Genomic DNA, 23,463 nt, shown 5'->3' with positions numbered 1-23,463 from the left:
GGCCCACCTTGGGCTGTGCCTGAGAAGCCCAGGAGTACTGGCTCTGGAGTGCAGCTCCCGGGCCATGAAGTGCAGACTTCCGGTCTGGGGAATTGTCTGAAGCTATAAGCAGGCCAAGTGAGGCCTGCCCCCATGTGACCCAAGGGGGAGTTCCCTGAGAGTTCCAGCAAGTTCCCTCTTCCTGCAGACACCAACCTTCTACCGTGTGAGCCCCTCCCGAGGGCCTCTGTCAGGGGGCACCTGGATTGGCATCGAGGGAAGCCACCTGAACGCAGGCAGTGATGTGGCTGTGTCGGTTGGCGGCCGGCCCTGCTCCTTCTCCTGGTACGGGGTGCAGGTGGGGTGGGGCCTGGCTGCCCCTCCTCCTGGTTCAGATGGTTGCATGACCCCTCTTGTTGCCTGGGCAACAGGGCTATGGAGAGCCTGGCTAGGGTGATCACTGTGAAACCCAGAGGCGGAGAAGATTACCATGGAAACGGCTACCTCCGGAGTGGAAGGACTGGGCGGTGACAGGGGCGGGGCCTGCCTCTGGGGGCGGGGCAACCTGGCTGCCTCTGCCCTGGTTCTTCCCTATTGGGGAGATCCCTTGGGTACAAAATCAGAAGTATCTAAAAAATATTTTAAGAGGGAAAACAGAAATCTTAACAAAAGCCCTGAGGCTTGAAGTGGATAATTTTAGATTAGGGATGATAATGGAACGTCCCTTTAAATATTTTCCTGTGGTAATTACCCGTTATCAGACTAATCATTGGTGTCTGCAGCTGAGGAGGCCTGGTGGCTGTGGTGCTCCTGGCAGTGGTGGAAGAGCTGAGGGTCTGGACCCAGGTGTGGGCCCTGCCCAGCTGCCTGCCCAGTGACCCCCACCCCAGGCCAGCTCATCTAGTCTCCTCATAGCCCCCAGGATGCAGGGATAGGGCCAGCTTTTCCCAGTGGGACAGGTGCCAAGAGGGAAGGTGTCTGCCTGGCCCAGGGTAGTAGGAATGGATGCCGGGCTCCCGGTTGAGTGACCACAGGTTGAGTGAGGGTGGTGCTAGGACAGGCAGGGAAGGTTGGGGCCAGGACTTAGTCTCACTGACCCTCCCAGGGACAAAGGGAGACCAGCGTGAGGCCACGTTCCAGCCTGGCATGTGTGGGGTGGGCCTGCTGCCTACTGTTTCTAGGGAGGCAGAGGCCCAGTGGGTGTGGAGCCCTGGCTAGGGTCATCTGGAGGGGGTGTGGGTGACAGGGAGGGTGTGATGAAAGCAGACCTGGGGAGGTGACAGTGGGGGCCTAAGGGGGCTGGGGCGAGGGTAGGACAGATATACATAGCCCTGGGAAGGAAAGTGGCGGTGACAGTACACAGCCACCCAAGGCAACACCTGTGACAGATGGCACCCCGTCCCTCAATGCATCTGCATTCCACATGCCTGGGTCCCGCCTGTGTGTTCCTCACTACCCTACTTGGGTCTCTCCAGGAGGAACTCCCGTGAGATCCGGTGTCTGACGCCACCCGGGCAGAGCCCTGGCAGTGCTCCCATCATCATCAACATCAACCGTGCCCAGCTCACCAACCCTGAGGTGAAGTACAACTACACCGAGGACCCCACCATCCTGAGGATTGACCCGGAGTGGAGCATCAGCAGGTGGGGCCCAGCAATGCCCCTTCCCTGTCCTCAGCCGCTGAGAGCAGCGCCGAGCTGGGAGCTCTTCCAACAGGCACTTGGCGGTGGCCCTCCTGCATGTGTGTGCTGTCCTGCCGGGAAGCACTCCCTGCCAAGAACTTTTACCTGTTTCCTGTCTTTGGGGAAGGCAGGTTTTGCCTGACTGAGCTGTGGACCATGTTTCCAGCTCACTGGGCCCCAGCATCATCTGGTGACCCCCTACTCCTGTCCTCTTCCAGCGGTGGGACCCTCCTAACAGTCACGGGCACAAACCTGGCCACTGTTCGTGAACCCCGAATCCGGGCCAAGTACGGAGGCATTGAGAGGGAGAATGTGAGTGCCTACCCTCAGCTGCCCACCTTGGTCTAGGCCTTCACCTGGGCTGGGGCTTCTGCTAGGAATGCCCCTCCCCCTGGGCCTGCCTCTCCCCAGCTTGTATTAACCTTGGCTGTGTCTGGAGGCCCTTGGGGAGGCACTTGTCCTGCCTGGTGGGTTTAAAGTCTGACTCTGGTCTGCTGGCCTCTTCTAGGCCACATGCCCCTAGTCCATGTGGGGTGGGTGGCCCAGGACCTGCCCTTCTGGTGCCTGGCGTCATCCGTGTAGGGAACAGGTGGCTCCAGGCCAGGGGCTCTATTACGGGGAGCTGTTGGGCCACTGGGGGAGGTCCGCCCAGCATCCCCACCGTGTGTCTCCAGGGCTGTCTGGTATACAATGACACCACCATGGTGTGCCGCGCCCCGTCTGTGGCCAATCCTGTGCGCAGCCCACCAGAGCTCGGGGAGCGGCCAGACGAGCTGGGCTTCGTCATGGACAATGTGCGTTCCCTGCTTGTGCTCAACTCCTCCTCCTTCCTCTACTACCCCGACCCAGTACTGGAGCCACTCAGCCCCACTGGCCTGCTGGAGCTGAAGCCCAGCTCCCCACTCATCCTCAAGGTGGGTCACCTTTGCTCGTAGGCTAGGGAAGAGGCCCCTCATCCTGGGCTCTGGCTCACCCCCGCCTCCTACAGGGCCGGAACCTCCTGCCGCCTGCGCCCGGCAACTCCCGACTCAACTACACGGTTCTCATTGGCTCCACACCCTGTACCCTCACCGTGTCGGAGACGCAGCTGCTGTGTGAGGCGCCCAACCTCACAGGGCAGCACAAGGTCACGGTGCGTCTTCCCACCTGGGTGCAGAGCTGGGAGAGCCATGCCCCACATGTGGACCCTGCCCTGCTAGGACAGCCCCAGCTCTGACCTTGCCCCAGACTCACCCCTAGCTCAGAGGGCACCTAGCTACAGTGCAGGCCTACCTTAGCCCTTAGCCCGCCGCCTCCTTAAGCCCACCAGACTGCCTGCCCACCCTGAGCTCTTGCCATGCCAGTGCATTCCTGGCTGGTTGGGCACCTGTCCTGGGTCCCCGTGTCCCTGCCCTGCTGACCACTCTGTGCCCATCGGTGGGACCTTGCCCACGGGTGGGGGGTCTCACCCATCGGAAGGGACTCCCAAGATTTGTGAAAAGATGGGTGGCTCCTGAGCAGCCTTCACCCACCGGCAGGTGCGGGCTGGCAGCTTCGAGTTCTCGCCAGGGACACTGCAGGTGTACTCGGACAGCCTGCTGACACTGCCTGCCATTGTGGGCATTGGCGGGGGCGGAGGTCTTCTGCTGCTGGTCATCGTGGCTGTGCTCATCGCCTACAAGCGCAAGTCACGAGACGCCGACCGCACGCTCAAGCGGCTGCAGCTCCAGATGGACAACCTGGAGTCCCGCGTGGCCCTCGAGTGCAAGGAAGGTCTGTTGGGGCTGGGGCTCACTGGGGCGGCTGCCACCTTCAAGCCAAACCCTGGCCCATCCCCACACCTACCCTCAAGCCCCCCACCCCGCTTCAGCTCAGTTTACAACGTTCCTGATAGCCTTGCTGTGCCAGGCCTGGTCCCAGGGCAGTGGGCAGGTGTCTGACCAGGACCTGGCCCTGCAGTAGGTACCACTTCCTTGGGGTGCTGCTTGAGACACAGAACCCAGGACAAGACTGCATTTGTATCCCAGCTGGGCTGTAAGGCTGAGGGTGGCCACTTACCCTTCTGTGCCTCAGTCTGTAGAGGGCCTCATCTGTAGAGTGGACGTGGTGACAGTGCCTACTTTCCTGGGTGCTGGGAGTTGTGGTAGGTTGGCACTTCCCACAGAGTGGCAGAGAGAGGTGCTTCTGCCATACAGCAGTCCCTGGGCACGTGCAGATTTTAGCCTGAGCTGACCTTCATCCTTGAGGAGATGTCTATAGTGGGAGTCAGGCCACACCATCCTCCTAATCCAGGGCAGGTGTGAGTGACAGAAATCTGTTCCATGCTGGACGAGATTTTGAGCATTTGCAGATAGTAACTCACACATGTTCACGGCTCTAGGGGCAGATACTAGGAGCACTCCTGCTGCAGGGTAGGACCTCAGGCTTGTGGCTCCAGCATGCAGTTGTCATGCACTCCACCGGGACTGCACTGGGATGGGGTGTGTGTTTGTACAGGACTCAGCCAGTCTCAAAATGCAAAGTCCTGCATCCCGGGAGCCCACTCAGTCCCAGACTAACAAGCGGCCCGTGGTGGGCTTAGGCTCTCTCCACCTCCTGCGCAGTCCTGGTGGGACCAGAGGCAGGTGTGTGTTGGGGCCGGGTGGGAGGCAGGTGGCCTGGGCTCCCTGGTGCTCCAGCCTGCTAAGGCTGGCTGTCCAGTGAGGCCAGCATATGTGGCTTCGGTGGTTGGTGGCTGCTCCAGGCCAGCCAGGTGCAGATAACCAGACGCCTGGCAGTGGTCCCCAGGAGATGAAGGCCCCAGCTCTTAAGTAAACCTGTCGGATGTCCCCCAGAACCTGCCTGGCACTCCTCTGGCTCCTGATCAGATAGCTTGATCCTCGGGCTGCCTCAGGGCTGACACCTCACAGCTCTGGAATGTTCTGTCAGGGCCTGCTTCACTGCCCTGCCTGCTTTTGTTCCTGATAGAGGCAGAGCTGGCTCTGAGCAGGGTGGGCCACACTTAGGGTGCACCAGACCTGAGATGTGCATGCAGTGGTTTTTGGGGCTTGGGGATAGCCTGCAGCTCTGAGACCTCTCCCCTACCCCTCACAGTGGGTGGAAGGATGCCAAACTCCATAGCTGCTCTATGCTTAACTGCCAGTGTCTGAGATGCAGGAGGCCCTGCCCAGCCTGCCTCTGGTGCCGATGCTGTCTCTGCTCCTGTCTTGTTTGATCCTGTGGGAACCTGGCAGGGGAGAGTTATTATCCCTGTGCTAGGACTGGGGAAGCTGGGACACCGAGACTCACAGTAGTTTCCTTAAGATCATGAAACCAGTGAGTGTCCGATGTAGGCCCCAAGAGTGGGAAGGGTTGGGGCATGGAGCTGGACAGCGAAGGGCTACCAGGGCATGCTGCCCCTGATGCTGCATCTGGCCACAGCCTTTGCAGAGCTGCAGACAGACATCCATGAGCTGACTAATGACCTGGACGGTGCAGGCATCCCCTTCCTCGACTACCGGACATATGCCATGCGGGTGCTCTTTCCTGGGATCGAGGACCACCCTGTGCTCAAGGAGATGGAGGTAGGATGGCTGGTCCTGGTGTCACACGCACTCAGAGGCAGCTGCTGTCTTCTGCCTTTGGTGCTCCTTGGGTACTGATGGATGGTATGGGGCAGGCTGTGCAGCCTGGGGGAGGGTCCAGGTCTGTAGGATACTGGGCTCAGCCAAGTGGGGAGCAGGTGCTGGGAGTCAGAACAAAGGCCAGGCCAGCACAGTGGGGCCCTGAGCCCTGGGGCTGGGGCACAGGCATGGCCAGTGTGGCTCTGCTCCATGAAGTGCCTCCAGTGGGCAAGAGGAGAGTCTGGCCCCAAGGGCCTGTGTGGGATGCCAGGCCTCATCCCAGTAAACCACCTTTCAGCCTAGGTTTCTGGTACCTCCCCAGTCTCGGGCCTGCCTCTGTAGGGGCCCCACCTGTGGCTTCCCTGGCCTGGTCTTCTGGGTGTTTCTGCATACCAAGTCTGTTATGGCAGTTTGGGATGGGAGCGTGTGGCTGGCATATTACCAGGGCCTCAGAGAGTCGGGCTTTGCCCCGTAGACATTGGCAGCAAGTGAGCAAGGGAAAAGAGGGCTGGCCCCCATGTCCCCAAAGTGCCCCCAGAAGCAGGCAGGCCAGGAGCCAGTCCCCGGCGAGCCACAGCCAGGAGCTCGGCAGGTTAGCTCGGTCACTCTTCAGCAGAGGGTGCCCCCTCAACCATGTGCCTTGGATGTTGGGGAGCCCACGTCCCCTGGGGTGGCTCTGTTGGTGGAAAGTCCCTCTTGAGCTGAAACTGAGCAGGCCTTCCTGCCTTGGGCCCGAGGCTGCCTATGGCTGAGTGCTGCCATCCTGTTCCTGGGCTTGCTGCCACGAGGGGCTCCACAGTCTCCCCAGCTTGTGTCTCTCAGTGCCTCCATTTGCTGTGTCTGTCAGACTGTCTCTCTCAGCCATGACTGTGTTCTGCCTGGGCTGTTACCTGTCTGCCTAATACCTGTTGGCCTTGGCTGGGAGCCTGGTATCACTGGTGGCCTCTGGACACTGCCTAGTAGGAAACATCTTGCCCTGACAAACCTTAGTATGAGCAAGAGAGAGAGTAGGGGCCCTGGAGCCAGCCATGCCTGCACTCTACTCCTTTTTCCTACCTCCAGTGTGGACTTAATCAAACCTCTTCCATTCTCCAAACTTGTGTCCTCATCCATGAGATGCAGAGACTGGCTATGCATTGGTTATTACTGTTCAGGCAGAGGGAGATGGTAGGCATGCACTCCTGGTACCCAGTGGATGGGGGCATTGAGTTGGGCTTCCTTTGAGCTGCTGCAGGCAGCAGGGGTTGCTGTTAAAAGGGCCCAAGGACGGAGAGGGTGGTGGGAACAGCACCTTTCATTCTACACCCAGCTGTGCTGGTAACACCTTTGTCAGATCTGCTTGCAGTGGGCTTCTCAGGCTGCCACAGGGGCTCTGTGGCCAGGGCTGCCCTGATGGCAGCGGGCAGTGGTGGCAGGTTAAGTCCATTTTGCTAAGGACAGGTGGAGCTTGGGAATGGCCTGTGGAGCTGAGGAGTCAGGGCAGCTTGTCACTTGCCTTCCAGGCCTGTCCTCTGGCTGGGCCCTGCCGTACCCACCAGGCCTGGATAGCTCTCATTGGCCAGCTGTGGGGGCTGGGGCTGGGTCCTCCTCTGTGGTCCCAAGCCCCATATGCTCCCATAGGTGCAGGCCAATGTGGAGAAGTCATTGACACTGTTCGGGCAGCTGCTGACCAAGAAGCACTTCCTGCTGACCTTCATCCGCACACTGGAGGCACAGCGTAGCTTCTCCATGCGCGACCGTGGGAATGTGGCCTCGCTCATCATGACGGCCCTGCAGGGCGAGATGGAATATGCCACCGGTGTGCTCAAGCAGCTGCTGTCGGACCTCATCGAGAAGAACCTGGAGAGCAAGAACCACCCCAAGCTACTGCTGCGCCGGTGAGCCTGGGGGGCACTGGGGTGAAAGGGGGCAGTCCCATTCCTCCAGCTTTGAACAGGCCACTGGTCTCACAGGTCCAGAGACGCTGGGGTAGTGGGGACTCACCTGGCCTCTGAGGCTCAGCTGCCACCTCCCCAGGTACTAATAGTGAGGACCCAGGCCTGAGTTTCCATACTCACAGGCCTGGGCTCTGGGTGAAGGGCTGGGGTCTCCAAGACAGTCCCTAAAGCCCTGCTGCCCACTCATGTGGGTGCCTTTCGAGACCTGGCCTTCGGTGCTGCAGGCAATTTAGCAGGGTGGGCTGGGATCTGTGGGGTGAGGCCTGCAGGGGCCCTGTACCTGCTGGACAGCTGGAATGATGCCACTCTGCCCGTATTCTATGTCCCCTAGGACTGAGTCAGTGGCAGAGAAGATGCTGACCAACTGGTTCACCTTTCTCTTGTATAAGTTCCTCAAGGTAAGCAGAGGCTGGAGGAAGCAGGTGTCATAGGTAAGTGAATAGCGGGAGGGGAAAACAGAGTGAGCCAGAGATCAGTGGGAGGTGCTGGAGAATGGCAGCAGGTGGGGTCTCGGTCGAGTTCTGGCTCTGGCCTAGGCCCCTGGACATGCAGCTGCTGCCAGATCTTGGCTCCTGGCTCCCTCCTTCATTCTCCTTCCTTCTGAGGCTGTCCAGCCCTTGCACAGCTCACCAAGGTAGGTGTGGAAGTTCAGATACAGGCTCTCAGTGCCTGTAGCTGGGGTGGGCTCAGGAGGGTCCAGTACCTGGCCAGCCTGGGGGGGTCTGAAGGCTGTGGTCCATCATCCATCATGGGTACAGGTGACCCTACTGGACTTCCTCTGTGCTGTCCATTCAAGCCCTCCCACCCCCAGCAGAGGGGTGCTGTCATCCTCAGAATAGGAACAGGGAGTAGGCCAGAGGCTGCAGGCCAGGGCCCAGGCTAGATGGGGGTCTGGGTGGGCTTTATCGGGGCTGTAAGTAGTTGAATTGCTGTCTGCACTTCTGATGTTCAGAGTTATACAGACCTGGGTATCTGGCTTCTCTTGGAAAGTCTGAAGGCCTGGTTAGCCCACTCCTGAGATGGGAGGAGTCTGGTGTGTGTAGTGAAGTGCACGCTCCCCGCCTGGCTTCAGTGGTCCCCGTCGCTGCTCTGTGGGTGAGGGTGACTGACAATGTAGCCCAGTGGTCAAAGGTCAGGGCTGGCGCTGACTGCCTGGGTTCAATTCTCCTGGTTTCCTTATGGAATCCAGGGATGACATTTCTATCTCTGCTGGCTCATGGGGCTTTCAGTCCTCCTATAGCCAGATGCTGCTGAGCTCAGGTGATCAGCACACAGATCACTGCACAGAGCAGAGTCCTGGCTGGGTATCCTCGCTGCAGCGAGAGACAGTGGACAGGAAATACAGCAGACAGGCAACAGGGCAGGGCTGAGTAGGGAGGGTGGGATTCGAGCAGAGGTCTGAAGACTGATGGAGGGAAGAGAGTCCCGGGCAGAAGAGGCTGCTGGGGAGAAGAACCCAGGTGGATGACGGGATGGGCAGGGGTGGGCAGGACTTGTCCGTCCTGGGTTGTCTCTAGAGGTGGGACGTTTATGTGTATATAGTATTGCCTGGCACCTAACAAGTGCCCAGTAGATTGTAACATCCTTAGGCAGAACTGGAAGTGGGTAACATGGAGTTGTGCATGTCCTGTAGAAAGTGTGGTTCTATGAAGACTCAGTGTGTGTGTGCACACTGGGTTAGCTGGGCTCTGTGAACCTAAAGCAGCAGGTGCCCCAGGTGAGGAAGAAAGGGCACCTCTCCCCTGGGTTCCCATCTGATCCTGATTCTCCACACCTACAGAGACAGGGCTCAGGGCAGCAAACCCCTGTAAACATTGACACTGGGTGTGGATTCTCTTGCATGCCAGGCTATAGGGGGCCAGCCTCAGCCAGCACAGAGTGTGGCCCCACAGGGTGTCACAAGCAGAGAGGGTGGCAGCGGGGCACCAAGGGGCGTTATCCTCAGGCTGGGCCAGGTGCTCTACGGAGGGCTGGGCACATTTGGGACAGGCGCTGAGGGATGTATGGGCAGTGGAGGGAGAGAGAGTGAGGCCAGCCTTGGCCAAGGGAGCCATAGGAAGGGGACAGAGAGAGGAGAGAGGCAGGGGTGACCATTTGGGTGAGAGTGGCACAGGTACAAGGGGTGTGGGCTGTGTGTTGGAGGCCTCACAGCCCATGCCCATGACCCCAGCCCACCCTTGTTATTAGTGGGGTCCCAGTGCAGGGGACAGGCAGGGGCCAGGAGCTGTTGTCATCATTGCCCCCTCCAGTTCTAGAAGGACCCCTCACTGTGCAAGGGAGTTCATGTACTGGGCGCAAGGACATGGCCTGAGGCTCAGAGGCACAGGCATCCACGCTGGAGCTGGGCACCCCCTGGATGGGACTGAGATGGGCCCAGGGCTCTCTCCATCCACATGACTGGCCAGTGACTTTTTTTTGCCACCATATCTGAGGTTTTTTGTTTTTGCCTTTTTTAAGATAGATGTTATTGTTTAGATCAGTTTCAGATTTGAAGTAAAACTGAGCAGAAGGTACAGAGGTTTCCTATGCATCCCCTGCCCCACACATGTACCTTCTCTCCACTGTCAGCATCCCCAGAAGAGGGGTGCATTTGGTTCAGTCGATGAACCTACCTAGACACATCTTTACCACCCAGCCTCCCTGTTTCCATGTGGGCTCACTCTTGCTGCTCTGCATGCTGTGGGTTTGGATGAATGTAAGATGTTATGTATTCACTGTTATAGCATCACACAGAATAGCGTTGCTGCCCTTAAAATCCCCTGAGCTCACCTGTCATCTCTCCCGCCCCCTCAGCGCTGGCACCCGTTGATCTCATTGTCTCCATAGTTGTGCCTTTTCCAGATGTTGCACAGTGGAATCGTGTACTATTACTGTAGCCTTTCAGACTGGCTCCCCTCACTTCATAATCTGCTTTGAAGGTGCCTTTATTTATCTTCATAGCTTGATAGCTCATTTCTTTTTAGTGTGTCACAAACTTTAAAAAATTTATCATGGTAAAATACACACAACATAAAATTTATAATCTTAACCATTTTTAAGTGCACAGTTGAGTGGTATTGAGTTCACAGCAGTGTCGGCCATAGCCACCTGCTCCATGACTCTTCATCTTGTAAAACTGAAATTCTGTCCCCATTCAACACCAACTCCCTGTTCCTTCCTCCCCAGCCCCTGGAACCACCATTCAGTCTCTGTGAATCTGACAGCTCTAGAGACCTCATATGAGTGGAATCCTGCATTGTTTGTCCTTTTATAACTGGCTTATTTCATCAACTTAAAGGGGAAGCAATCCAGGTGTCCATCGACAAATGAATTAATAAGCAAAATGTGGTCTGTGCATACAAGGGGATAGTATTCTGCCTTGAAAAGGAAGGAAATTCCAACATGCTGCAACATGGATGAACTTTGAGAACACAAACTCTTTTAAACAACTCAAATCCTTTTTATTCCTTGCTGTCTTTAGAAACAAAAACTTTAACTAGAAAAGTAACCCATGCCATTTTAGCACACGTAAACAACCTGGAAGGGAGAATGGAGGGGTGAGTTCCCTGCCCCTCTGCGGTTCTGATGGTAATGACTACCACACTTTTGGTGCCTGTCCTTCCAGGCCGGGGTCTGAACTGAAGCGATTATGAATACACTATGCTTTTTCATATTAAGATGAATGTTAGTATCGAATGTTTTCTCTCATGAGAGAGTTTTAAATTTTTTTAGTACCACACATTTTCACTGTCCCTTGTTACCCCTCTGCCCTTACCTTGGACATAGTGTTAGGCCCACCTTTGCAGGTGAGCACACAGATGTTTGCCTTATCTTTTTATCAGCTGCATAGTGTTCCATGGCGTGCCTGTTCCATCATTTGTTTAACTGTGGCACTGCTGGTGGCCGGTGCTGCATAGCTTGGATTTGGATGCAGTTGTCTTTCTCACCTGGTCATGTTTAAGTTTATTTCCAGAAGAGTGAGTGCAGGTGATCAGGCATGCTCAAGTTTAATTGTAATATATGCTGCTGTATTATCCTACACAAAAGGTTGCTGATGTACCAGTTCATCATCTGAGAATCTTACCCAGGCCTGGGATAGCTCTTGTCTTATTGACCTTTTTCACCTCTGGTCATTTGAAAAGTATAGACTGGTAGGGTTGTTGCCTTAGTTGGCATTTCTTTAACAACTTGGGCATCTTTGTATGTGTTTGATTGGCTGGTTTTGTTTTTTCTTTGAAGCCAAGTTTGTAAATGTCTGTTTTTACCCTTTGCTTGTTTTTCTAGGGTCATTTCTTTTAGATTATAGGAACTTTTTGACATACACACTTCCCATCTTTTCAAGCTCGTGTGTTGCCTAGAAATGATTTTTTTATTTATGTGTGGTGTGGGGTAGGGATCTGGTTTGATCCTCCCACGTCCCCATGCCCACCACGGAGAAGTGCTTGTTGTAATGTCATGTATTGAGCTGCCTATATTATCCTTCTATTAGAAAAGTGGCACTTTTTGTTGGGCAGTTTCTGCACATTCATAACTGGGGCTGAGAGGAGTCTAAAGTCTTTTTTCCCCCCTCACAAACTTTAAAAAATTTATCATGGTAAAATACACACAACATAAAATTTATCATCTTAACCATTTTTAAGTGCACAGTTGAGTGGTATTGAGTTCACAGCAGTGTCGGCCATGGCCACTTGCTCCATGACTCTTCATCTTGTAAAACTGAAATTCTGTCCCCATTCAGCACCCACTGTGACAAGAAAAGGACTGGGCCTTCCTTTTCCCTGGCCTCTGAGCTCTTGGAACCTCCTTTGCAGCCTCCAAGCTGGCGTTGCTGAAGAGGTGGGAGGAGTGGGTCAGGGCGGGGCCTGCTGCCTGGTTGAGTGTGAATGCCTGGCTCAGCCTGAGCCTTCTCTGGGGACACCTGGCTTTTATGGGGCAGGTGCTTTGGGGTCAGATGGATCTGAGTTTAGATCTTGGCTTCTCCAGTTACTTGCTGTGTGACCTTGGACCAACAGCTGCACTCCCCTGACCTTCAGAGACTAGCTGCGCTCCTTTTACTCTCTGAGGCCAAGCCTGGGAACCCTCAGGCAGGTGTCTGACTTTGGGAAACCCCCAAAGGCTCTTGTCTTCCTGTCACATTAATGGCTGTCCATCCAGATCTGCACCGCTTGTCCTTCTTCGTGGCTAACTTAATGAAGCCAAGTTTGCAAATGAAACATAATTTCAAAGACAAGCATGTTGTTGGAAGGTCTGGATGGTCTTATCAGCTGTCTTTCTAATTACTGCAGATGCTAACGAGGTGCCTGGAGCCTCTGGTTACAGGAGCAGAGCTGCCATTTGCCAGGGCTGGGCAGGAGGCAGGGCTGCTGAGCCTGCCCCTCCATGGGGGTGCACACACACCTGAAGGCCCTTGGGCAGCCAGGGCCTGCAGCAGACCCTGTGCCCAGGCTCTAGGCGGCCCTCGCCTGCGCAGCCAACTCAGCAAGCCCACACATGAACCTTTCTCAGTGACAACTCTCCATTCACTCAATTCATCCAGCAAGTGTCTGTGGTGCCCCATGCCCAGGCTCAGCTAGTGCTGGCAGTTGGGTATAACAAGCAGGCCAGGCAGCTCCCACTCCAGAGGGGTTGGCAAGGGTGTGCAGGATCCTTCAGAGAATGGCAGATGGTGGGGGAAACATGGCAGGGTAGCAGTGGAGGGTATGTGCTCTGAGCTCCCCAAGAACCTTTCTGAAAAGGACAGATTGGGTTGTGTCCAGAAGGGCCCTTGAAGACCCAGGAGAAATTTCTGGTTGTAGAGGCAGGAGTTGCAAAGGTCCTGAGGTGGGACAGGAGGCAGCTCTTGTGACTACAGCATGGGGAACCAGAGAGTGAGGAGCAGAGGGATCAGGTGCCCCCCCGAGGGCCTAGGGCCATGCAGAGGCAGAACAGATGCCCGCTGAGGGCTGGGGGCTGTGCAGAGGTAGAGTGGATGCCCCCCGAGAGCCCAGGGCTTTGCTCCTGGCCCTGTGCCTTGTGCGTGGGTGCTGGTGAACTTCCCTGGGTGGGCAGGCCTCCCCAAGTGGGTATGTCAGCATCCATAATGCACCGTAGATGTGTCCTAAAGTAATGTGCGGGCCCAGCTGGGTGGTCCCCCACCCAGCCAGCAGATCACAGAGGCCAGATCACAGTCACATGTCACACCTGCAGTTGTGTAGTGTGGAGTTTGCTTGCGCCACAGGCGGCAGGCCATTGGTAGCTTTGTTCTAAGCACCTTTAGCTGGGAAGCAGGCCCCTGGGGGGCTGGGGCTGGGTGGGGATCCTGCTGAAACCAGGGGAGACTTCTGGGTGAAACACAAGGAGAGCCTCAGCCCTCCTTGATGTGGGCCCTGTGTGCCATGCCATGTTCCCTGACATGCTCCGGCGCCTCCTGGGTAATGTAGGGTTTTCATATGGTATTCGCAGGGTGGCGGGTATGTTGTTTCCTGATTTTCTTGCAGTGTCCACTGGGCTTTGGGACCAATGCTATACTTTCCTCCTAAAGAGTTGGGAAGCACTGCTCATTTCACCTTGCTGGCAACACTGTGGCTGGCACTGGATGGGCAGAGGGGTGGATGGGCAGGAGTCTTGGGGGTCCCGGCTGCAGCCTCATGCTGCCACCCCCGCAGGAGTGTGCCGGGGAGCCACTGTTTATGCTGTACTGCGCCATCAAGCAGCAGATGGAGAAGGGCCCCATCGATGCCATCACGGGTGAGGCACGCTACTCCCTGAGTGAGGACAAGCTCATCCGGCAGCAGATTGACTACAAGATGCTGGTGAGTGTGGCCACCCTCTATCCTGGGTGCCCTGGTGCCCCCCCCACCCCCACTCCTCAGCTGTTGGACTGACGGTGCTGTATTGCCCGCCTTCAGACCCTGAACTGTGTGAACCCTGAGAACGAGAATGCGCCTGAGGTGCCAGTGAAGGGATTGGACTGTGACACGGTCACCCAGGCCAAGGAGAAGCTGCTGGATGCTGCCTACAAGGGCGTGCCCTACTCCCAGCGGCCCAAGGCCGCGGACATGGACCTGGGTGAGTGGGTGGGGTCACAACCGTCCAGGGTGTGTGCTGGAGCAGAGGGGCAGGGCCATGACCCAATACTGAGCTTGACGAAGTCCAGGCTGGTCTGGAAGGGAGTGGAATGGCAAGTGGGCTGTCTAGTCCCCAGCAGGGTGTAGAGGGTGACTGCCCTACCCTGGGCAGAGACTCTGGGAGATGGTGGCTTCCAGTGCACTCTGGGAGGCAGTAGGCTCCTGGAGCCTAATGGGGGAGACTCAGGCTTATGAGAGGGAAGGTAGAGCCACTGAGGGTCAGAAGGGATGGGACAGGTTTAGGGTAGAGCCGGGGGTCCTGCAGCAGACGTGACTGGAGAGGCTGGGGCCTCACAGAAACTCTGGTACCAGGCTGAGGAGTTGGGGACCTAAGGCTTGGGGAATTCAGGGCAGACCCCCCCTAGGGTGGGGCTGCTGTGACAGGTTGGGGGGGCTGTAGCAGGTGTGGAGATGTGCCCCTCCTCTGTGCTGGTGCTGAGAGCTGCAGGCAGCCCCAATCACACTACACTGCTGTTATGGAAGAGGGAAGGAGGGCCCCAATGGCCCCACCCTCCAGCACCCTCCTCCCCACAGAGTGGCGCCAAGGCCGTATGGCACGCATCATCCTGCAGGATGAGGACGTCACCACCAAGATTGACAATGACTGGAAGAGGCTGAACACACTGGCTCACTACCAGGTGGCTCCCGGCCCTCTGACCCCAGCACCGGCCTTGCTCCCCTTGGGGTTCCCACAGTGCAGGCACCAGTGTTTGCAGCATGTGGGCTGGACAGCAGCTGGATCTGTCAGGGAGAGGAGGGGAGGGGGTCACATGCGTGTGTGGACCATCCCAGGCTCTGAGCTGGGCTTGTGGGATTGCCTGGTAGCCCTGGGTTGTCCTGATGGAGAGACACAGACTGAGTGAGGTGGCTGTCTGCTTCCAGGCACGGCACCAGGGTGTCACTTGGGTCTCCAGCCGGGGAGCAGGGAGCGTGGTGGTGCAGGGGTGCCCTGATGGGTTACAAGTTCCCTGGGTCTCTGCCCACAGGTGACGGATGGGTCCTCGGTGGCACTGGTGCCCAAGCAGACGTCTGCCTACAACATCTCCAACTCCTCCACCTTCACCAAGTCCCTCAGCAGATACGGTGAGGGGCCAGGCAGTGGGCAAGAGGGCAGTACGTGGGTCCCTGGCCTGGGCAGGATGTACCCTGGGCTCCCACGCTGCAGCAGCTGGACAGGAGGACCCAGGGGCCGGTGTCAATGCCTGTCACTCGTACTCTTGGCCTTGCCTTTCAACACTGGAGGCTGCGCCTCACCTGACTGTGTGTCTGCACACAATTATGCCACCTCTGTGGTGTCATCGGCTGTCCCCCAAATCCCATGTGGGTGGGGGTGCCATCCCCAGCTTTCAGAAACTGAGGACAAGGGAACTGGGGAAACTGAGGCTCAGGCAGGGGGGTGCCAGCCAGGGTGGGCGCTGACAGCCCGGTGCTGCAGAGAGCATGCTGCGCACGGCCAGCAGCCCGGACAGCCTGCGCTCGCGCACGCCCATGATCACGCCTGACTTGGAGAGTGGCACCAAGCTGTGGCACCTAGTGAAGAACCATGACCACCTGGACCAGCGCGAGGGCGATCGCGGCAGCAAGATGGTCTCGGAGATCTACCTGACGCGTCTGCTGGCCACCAAGGTGGGCCTGGCGGGCAAGTGGGGGCAGGGGACACTGGGCTGGCTGGTCTCAGAGAAAGTGCCAAACTTGGAGCAGGGCCCTCACCCCCACGCTGCTCCCTCGATCACTTGCCCAGTCACTCAGGAGGTGCAGACAGCCAGGCAGAGCCCTGGAGCTCGGTGTCCCTGCCTGCCCCCTGCAGGGCACGTTGCAGAAGTTTGTGGATGACCTGTTTGAGACCATCTTCAGCACAGCACACCGGGGCTCGGCCCTGCCACTGGCCATCAAGTATATGTTTGACTTCCTGGACGAGCAGGCCGACAAGCACCAGATTCACGACGCCGACGTGCGCCACACCTGGAAGAGCAACTGGTAACACAGGGCAGGCGGGCGGGGGGGCAGAGGGGCATCCACTGGGCCAAGCCAGATGTGCTCTCAGGACCCTCACCCTGTTCTGACCGGAGCCTGCCCTTGAAGCTTCCTGGGGTGGGGACACAACCCAGCAGGGCGTGGCAGGACAGCCCTGTGCTAACTGGCCTTCCCTTTGCCTGTGCCCCTTGACCCACGGCTCACCCTCTGCTCCAGCTGCCAAGCCCCTCCCACTGCTGCAGGAACTTCATGCAGGCGTGAGTGGGCCTGGGTGTGCACAGCTGTGCAGACATGAGTGTGGGCTGCAGTGTGAGAAACAGGGCACAGTAGACCAGCCCCAAGCCAGCTCATCGCAGTGATGAGGGCAACAGGGACTGCAAGTTCTGGTACTCCCTGCAAGTTCTTATAGCCTCCGCACTGCAGGGTGGGGTCGGGCCTGAGTCTGCTCACTGAGGTGCAGAGGCCAAGCCACTTGACATGTTCTCACGGAGCAGGTGGAGCACGGAGCAGAGCCTGCCTAGACTGTAGTGTGTGCAGCTACACCAGTGTCAGCTGGGGCTTTATGAGGCTAGGTTTGGTTATGAAGAGGCACCCCAGCCTTCAAGTGGCCTCTCTCCAGAGTGACTCCCTGGCCAGCCAGTCCCTTGCTTTCCTCTGGCCTAGTCTCCCTCTGGGACAGTGACCTGCTTCTTCACTGCTCCTGGACTGGCAGTGTTGGCTTCCTCTTTGCCCTGCAGGTAGGCCAGCCCTTGGCCTCGCTCCTTACTCAGGGTCCCCGGGCTCTGATCTGTGGCCCCCTGCCCCAGTTGGCACACCCTACCCCCTGGAGTGGGTCACTGCTGTGTATGTGGCCCCCACCCCAGCAGACAGCCCCACCCTTGCTTGCCTCAAGGGCGTCCCTCTTTGTGCACGAGGCTCCCCACCTGCATGTCCCACTTGGGGTCAGGTGGACACCTTCGCCTGTGTGACTGGACCTGGTTTCACTAGGAAGTGCCCCTCCTTACCCTGCATCCTGCCGGGGTCTCCAGCCAGTTCTGTGCACGCTCAGTGTGCATACCCTCCACTGTCTTAGCTTCCCTCTCACCTAGACTGTCCCTGCCACCTCCACCCACAGGTGGTGAGCAGCTCCCGGACCAGCAGCCACCCCCAGCCTGGCCTTCTCCGGCCCATGTGTTGCTTCCCAAACCTGGGATGCAGCCATCCACCCTGTCCCAGCTCCATCTGCTGCTCACAGTCTTGGATTGGGATGAAGTATCACGAAGCCCCTCTCCTGGGCCATGCTGGTTGGGCACAGCACGAGAGGGGGGTCTCCAGGGAAGCAGTGTTTCCAGATCAGCATGATCTGGGAGAATACTCTGCCACAGTCAAACATTCTAGACCTGTGCTGTCCAGGGTGGTGGCTCCTGAGTGTTTGAAATGGCACTGGTGTGGCTGAGGGTCTGGGTTCTTAACTTCATTTAAGTTAAGCAGCCACATGTGGCCAGTACTACCAGGTAGCCCATCTGATGGCAGTCCCTGAGGTGTTATTTGGGGCACAGAGGGGCTGGTCTCTGCAGGAATGGGTCCCCTGAGCTGCAGATCTCAGCATGGGAGCCAAGGGTGCAAGCCAGCACACAGGCCTAGGAGGGCGGTGGCTTTGTGAAATGGGCCCCCGAGGGCCTGGTCACATCTTGCCTTCACATAACCAAGTGCATTTGAGCATACCTGGCTTGTGATGCCCTGCGTGAGATGCAGGTGGTAGGGGCAGCACAGCCCTGGCCGGGTGGCAGGGGACAGTCCACACTTACCCATAGGCTCTGCACCTCTGGGCCTCATTTCCCAGTCTGCATGGAAAGCCATGCCCACTTTGGATTCTGACCCGGGAAGGCCACAAGGTCGCTCAGGAGGGAGTGGAGGGTGGAGGCCCATCTGAGCAGCGCCTGGCCTGTCGCCTGCAGCCTGCCCCTGCGCTTCTGGGTGAATGTGATCAAGAACCCGCAGTTTGTGTTCGACATTCACAAGAATAGCATCACGGATGCCTGCTTGTCGGTGGTGGCCCAGACCTTCATGGACTCCTGCTCTACTTCTGAGCACAAGCTGGGCAAGGACTCGCCCTCTAACAAGCTGCTCTATGCCAAGGACATCCCCAACTACAAGAGCTGGGTGGAGAGGTGGGTGGAGGTTGCAGGGGTCGGGGCAGGGACCTGGGGGGCAGTGCGGACCCTGCTCATATGCCCACCTGGCCACTCACCCACAGGTACTATGCAGACATCGCCAAGATGCCGGCCATCAGCGACCAGGACATGAGCGCATACCTGGCAGAGCAGTCCCGCCTGCACCTGAGCCAGTTCAACAGCATGAGCGCCTTGCATGAGATCTACTCCTATATCACCAAGTACAAGGATGAGGTGAGCACTGTGGGAGCCCGAAAGCTGGGCTGGGAGGACCCTACCAGAGCCACTGGCTCTGCCCCGCCCTGCCAGCTCCTCCCTGAATCTCTGGGCTGCCATGGGACACCTTCGCTCCTCTGTACCTGCTGGCTACCTAGTTCCTCGGGGCCAAGAGGAAGCCTGCCAGGCTGAGAAGAGAGGGCTATAGTGGAGTCACTGTATGCAGCCATGTGGGGTCAGGGATAAGGAAGATGGGATGGCAGCTTCTTCCTGAGGTGGAGGGTGGGGGTGGTAAGCAACTTCCCTGAGGGGCTCATTTCGGGGCTCTCCAGGCTGAGCCGGCGTCTCCAGGGCTGGGCATAGGCTCTTGGCAGAGCTTCCCTTTCAGTGTCTTTTCTGCTAACTTGGAGTGAGCCCTTGTCATCCACGAACGTGGAACTGGGGACAGGCTCCAGGAGGCATCCAGGAAGAAGGACTGGCTCCTGGGCTGCATGGGACAGGAGCAGGGGCCAGAAGGCAGGACAGGCTTGGCCTGTGCCAAGGCCTGAGAGCCGAGGAGGCTATGGGACTGAACCAGAGCCACCCTGGGGAAGCTGGGGCAGGTGCAGCAGAGGCAAGGAGCCTTTCCCAGGGTGCCGCAGGCAACAGAGAGGAGGCAGAGGGCCGTCCTCAGTCAGGCACCCCAGAGGAACAGAGGAGCAGCCAGAGACTGCGTGTATTGGGGTGGGGGGTGGGAACAAAAGCCTGGGGTCCTGGGGCTCACCAGGGCAAGGGGAACTGAGGCTCTCTGGGGAGGCTCCAGGTTTTCCTTGTTGGGAGGCAGGGGCAGCCACAGGAGCCCAGGCACATCTCAAATGCAGAACCACATCTCCCTGGGGAGACTCATCTGCACCCACGACAGATGGCCATGTATTAAAGGGGTGTCAGGACTGAGTGGCGACATGTCAGCAGTGTGGCCAGACAGCCAAGGGATCAGAGCCTGCTGTTTTAGGGGGCGAGGGTAGGAATGATGACGGGGTAGGGCTCATCCTCCATGATGGGGTTCTTGGGGGTCCAGGCTCACAACCAAGGTCCCTTGGCCAGGAATAGATGGGATTGAACCTCCAGCACCTGCTCCATAGGCATCCACCCTGGGCCTGCTGAGCGTATGGAGGCCGGTGGCCCAGTATGCTGACAGCTCTCCTGGCCCTGCAGATCTTGGCGGCCTTGGAGAAGGATGAGCAGGCACGGCGGCAGCGGCTGCGGAGCAAGCTGGAGCAGGTGGTAGACACGATGGCCCTGAGCAGCTGAGCCCTGGCTGTGACCGTCCAGCAGGACGCAGCACGAGGGTGGCCGAGCAGGGACCAGGGCATCCCTCGCTGCATGCGTGTGCAGTGTCTGGTGGCGCTCAAGCCGCCGCAGTGCAGCGACTGCCCAGCCCTCCCTCCCCCGTCTCGCCCGGCCGGGTCCCGGCTCTTCCTATGTGGAGGTGAAGGTACCTACCACGCCACAGCTGTGCACACAGCTGCTTGCTCAGGGGCCGGGGCAGCACTGGGTGCCCAGGCCGGCCAAGGACCTTCATTGCCTGGCAAGAGTTGCCTGGTGGCCTTCATGAGAGAAGGGCTGACCTCTAAGGGGCTGAGGGGTGAGGCCAGGACCCTCCAAGGGGGAGGGGTAGCCAGCTTGGGCTGTCCCCTTGAGACCGGGACAAGAGGCTAGGGGTGTCAGCATTCCTAGCTTCCCAAGCTGCCCCCAGCTGGCAGAGTCTGAGGGTCCAGGGGCCCAGTTGGCAGCTGGAGAAAGAAGCAAAAGCCCATGGCTGGGCAAGAGGAGCCCACGTTGGTCTGGGCCTGTTGGCACTCGCCTCCCCCATCCAGCACCCACGCCCGCTGTACCGCTGCCATCCTCAGATTCACCGCGTGCTCTGCGCGGCAGAGGCTGGAATGCCACATCCACCTCGCCCCAGAGAGGCCATGCTCCCTCCTATGGAGGGGCTGCGGGTCGGGCTGCTCAGACTCCTGGGTGGCTTCCAGATGGACCAGGTGGCCCCTCTCTGTCCTCAGGGCTGTGCCTCTGGGAGCCATTGGGCCAGGGGCCCCGGGTCACAGAGAGCACGTTCCCGTTATTTATTCCCCTTCGAGTCCTACACGGGCTGCCCTGGAAGCTGCCTTCAAGGGTAAGGCTGAGCTCCCCACTGTGGAGCCCCTGAGGGCAGCCCCTGAGCACTCCTCTCCCTCCACTCCCTGCCCCAGCGGCTTCCAGTGTGGCATCTCAGCAGTGTCCTGGCCCTTCCAGTGCAGTGGGACATCTGGGGACTGTTTTGTTTTTAGGGGAAAAAAATTCTGCTGCACTCTGCTTGGGTCTTGAGTTCTGTGGCACAGCCCCTCCAGCCCACAGTGGCCTGGATCTATCTGGGCCATGAATGACGGGCAGTGACCAGAAGGATTGGAGGCCAGTGGTGTCCACCCTTGCCCTCAGCAAGAGAGAATGCATTCTTAAAAGAAAGCTGTACATGTATATATATGCACATATATATATGTGGCTCTAGCCTCAGGCTCCAGCCCCAGTGGGGTACTGTACAGTTAACTGAAGAGGAATTTTAAAGACAATTTAGAATAAGAAAATGAAGGCAGTGGGAAAACAATGCCAAATGGTTGTGGAGAAAGTGGCCGGAGCCTCCCTGGAGCGGAGCAGCCCTGAAGCCTGTGCCCTCAACCTGCGAGCCGCTGTTTTGGTTTGATGTGACAAGGAAAGGACTTCCTGCTGACCCTGAGAGCCTCCGGGTGCCGCGGCCCCGCGGGGCATGCATGATTGTGCTAGCGTTTAGTCTGAGTTGATCTTTTTAAAACTGCAAGTGTTGAATACTAGAGGTTGTTAGACCCTTTTTTATGTTTTTTAATTAATCAGTCACTTGTAAAAGCAAACAAGCGGTCCATCCCCTTTTCAAGGTCACTTTTTTGATGGTACTGAAGATCCCACAGACTTTAAGGGACAGCTAACTGTGGCCAGACCCAGCCCCGTGTCCTTGGCCAGGCCCGAGGAGAGCACTTGGCCCCAGGGGGTGCCAGTCTTGCAGTCCACCCGTCCTGAGCAGCTTGAGCCAGATACCACCACAGAGACCTGCCCCTCTCCTGAACACGGGTCAGTGTGTAATCAGTGACTGCTGACTCAGGGAGCTCCTTGGCCCCATGGGCACTGTGCCAGGGCTGGGGCCTCCTGCTGCTATCACACCAGCTCAGGCCTGGGTCAGCTCCCACCCCCAGCCCACTGAGGGGATGGGCTCACTCACTGGGCAGACTTGGGGGCCAGAGCCGAGGCCAGTCCATATAGTGGCCAGGCTGTTTTTTCAGTAGTCCCTAGCATTGGCTGGGATTCCCATCCCTGGGTGCGCCTCCACCTCCCCTCTGATGCTTCCTGGCCATGGTGGGGTGGGAGCCTCAGTTTCCCCCAAAGTCTTCCCTGGATGCTGGCTTCAGTTTGAAGCCCCTGGTTCTTCCAGTTCCTCATGGGTCAGGTAGGGGCTCCTGCATCACCTTCAGAATCCAGTTCCAACCCTCACCCTCCTTAGGCCTTGCACCCTGCTGGGCCCTACCAGGCTGCCCTTGTCCATGTAAGTATCATGGGCGGGTGGTGGGGACAGCAGTGGTGATAAAGGGGGTGCATCCACAGGCCCCGTGTGGAGTGGTTCCCACGGGGCATGTGGCTGGGATGTGGCCACTGCAGAGCACATGGCCGTGTCTAGGTGCAAGCACTTTAGCAGTATCTGTTTACATGCGCAAGGATCAAGCCGACTCTACCCGTGCTGTCTACTGGGACAGCAGTCTCTGAGCTACTCCATACCTCCCTCTGCCAGGCCGTGGAGTTGGTGCCCAGTTCTCACTTGTCCCTGGTTCCCACTATGCTCCGAGCTATGCAGCACCCGGGAGCTCTGGCCTGGGGTCCCTGGTTGGAGCTGGGGTTTGAGTCTGCTCTGTGCCCAGCAGCGGTGAGCAGCTCCCATGGGCCCTGTGTCTGCAGGGAGCCAGGGCTGCACACAGGTGTTGTGAAACTGACACCCACCTGGCATCCTGCTGACGCCACTTGCTTTCCTCAGCACCTCCTACCCTGCTCTGTGTCCTCCCTCTTTCCGAGCCTGGCTCAGGAGTGCTAGGACAGCTCACGCCTCGGCCTGGGAGCCTGGCCTCTTGATATACCTCAAGCTTCCTCTGTGCTCCCTAGCCCCAGGACCACTGGCCCCTTGGCCTGAGGGACTGGGGGCCCCAAGACCTGCAGCGTCGAGTCTGGGGCAGGGCCCTGAGCAGCGTGTCATCCCAGCTCGGCCTTGCCAAGAGCCTCCGCCCTGGCTTTCTCCCTATTCTGGATTCAGTGGCTCGCGTTGGTGCTACACAGCTAGAATAGATATATTTAGAGAGAGATATTTTTAAGACGAAGCCCACAATTAGCTGTCCTTTAACGCTGCAGAACCCCCTCCCAGAAGAAGAGCTCCCTCCGACGGGCCGGGCGGGCACCCTCAGCCGGGGCTCCTAGCAGAAGCAGCACCGCTGACCGCGGGTCCGGCCCTCAGATGTGTACATATACAGCTATTTCCTATTTTACTGTTCTTCAGATTTAGTACTTGTAAATAAACACACACATTAAGGAGAGATTAAACATTTTTGCTAAAAGTTCTTGGCTCCAGGTTTTCCTTGCTGGGAGGCAGGGGCGGCCATGGGAGTGCAGGCACACCTGAAATATCTCCCTGGGGAGACTCAGTGGCACCCAGGACAGATGGTCCCGCTCTGTGAGCTGGGCGTGCTCCACCCAGGTGACACATTGGAGCTCTTGGCGAAGACTAAAACACCAGTGCCTGACCCCACGGGAGCCTTGGAGCTTCAGGG

At 58.0% G+C, this 23,463-nt stretch overlaps 1 protein-coding gene across 3 annotated transcripts in view; it reads left to right on the top strand.

Moving 5' to 3' along the window:
• PLXNA1 (plexin A1) overlaps window positions 1–23,250 on the top strand; it is a 54,638-nt gene extending 31,388 nt beyond the window's left edge. For all 3 annotated transcript variants that reach the window (XM_078351866.1, XM_035273913.3, XM_035273915.3), the window contains exons 15-32: window positions 188–324; window positions 1,455–1,622; window positions 1,880–1,973; window positions 2,336–2,575; window positions 2,650–2,793; window positions 3,179–3,413; window positions 5,061–5,203; window positions 6,863–7,119; window positions 7,511–7,577; window positions 13,803–13,949; window positions 14,046–14,205; window positions 14,799–14,902; window positions 15,251–15,347; window positions 15,700–15,890; window positions 16,072–16,241; window positions 18,176–18,388; window positions 18,475–18,625; window positions 19,802–23,250. In XM_078351866.1, coding sequence (XP_078207992.1) covers window positions 188–324; window positions 1,455–1,622; window positions 1,880–1,973; window positions 2,336–2,575; window positions 2,650–2,793; window positions 3,179–3,413; window positions 5,061–5,203; window positions 6,863–7,119; window positions 7,511–7,577; window positions 13,803–13,949; window positions 14,046–14,205; window positions 14,799–14,902; window positions 15,251–15,347; window positions 15,700–15,890; window positions 16,072–16,241; window positions 18,176–18,388; window positions 18,475–18,625; window positions 19,802–19,897 — 2,814 coding nt within the window. In that variant the 3' untranslated portion in view covers window positions 19,898–23,250. The remainder of the gene's footprint in view (window positions 1–187; window positions 325–1,454; window positions 1,623–1,879; window positions 1,974–2,335; window positions 2,576–2,649; window positions 2,794–3,178; window positions 3,414–5,060; window positions 5,204–6,862; window positions 7,120–7,510; window positions 7,578–13,802; window positions 13,950–14,045; window positions 14,206–14,798; window positions 14,903–15,250; window positions 15,348–15,699; window positions 15,891–16,071; window positions 16,242–18,175; window positions 18,389–18,474; window positions 18,626–19,801) is intronic.
• The last annotated feature ends 213 nt before the right edge of the window (window positions 23,251–23,463 follow it).

The sequence above is a fragment of the Callithrix jacchus genome, chromosome 15 (genome assembly GCF_049354715.1).
Source record: "Callithrix jacchus isolate 240 chromosome 15, calJac240_pri, whole genome shotgun sequence".
NCBI lineage: Eukaryota > Metazoa > Chordata > Mammalia > Primates > Cebidae > Callithrix > Callithrix jacchus.
Note: the sequence above shows the minus strand (reverse complement) of the source record. Positions and strands in the feature narration are given on the sequence as shown.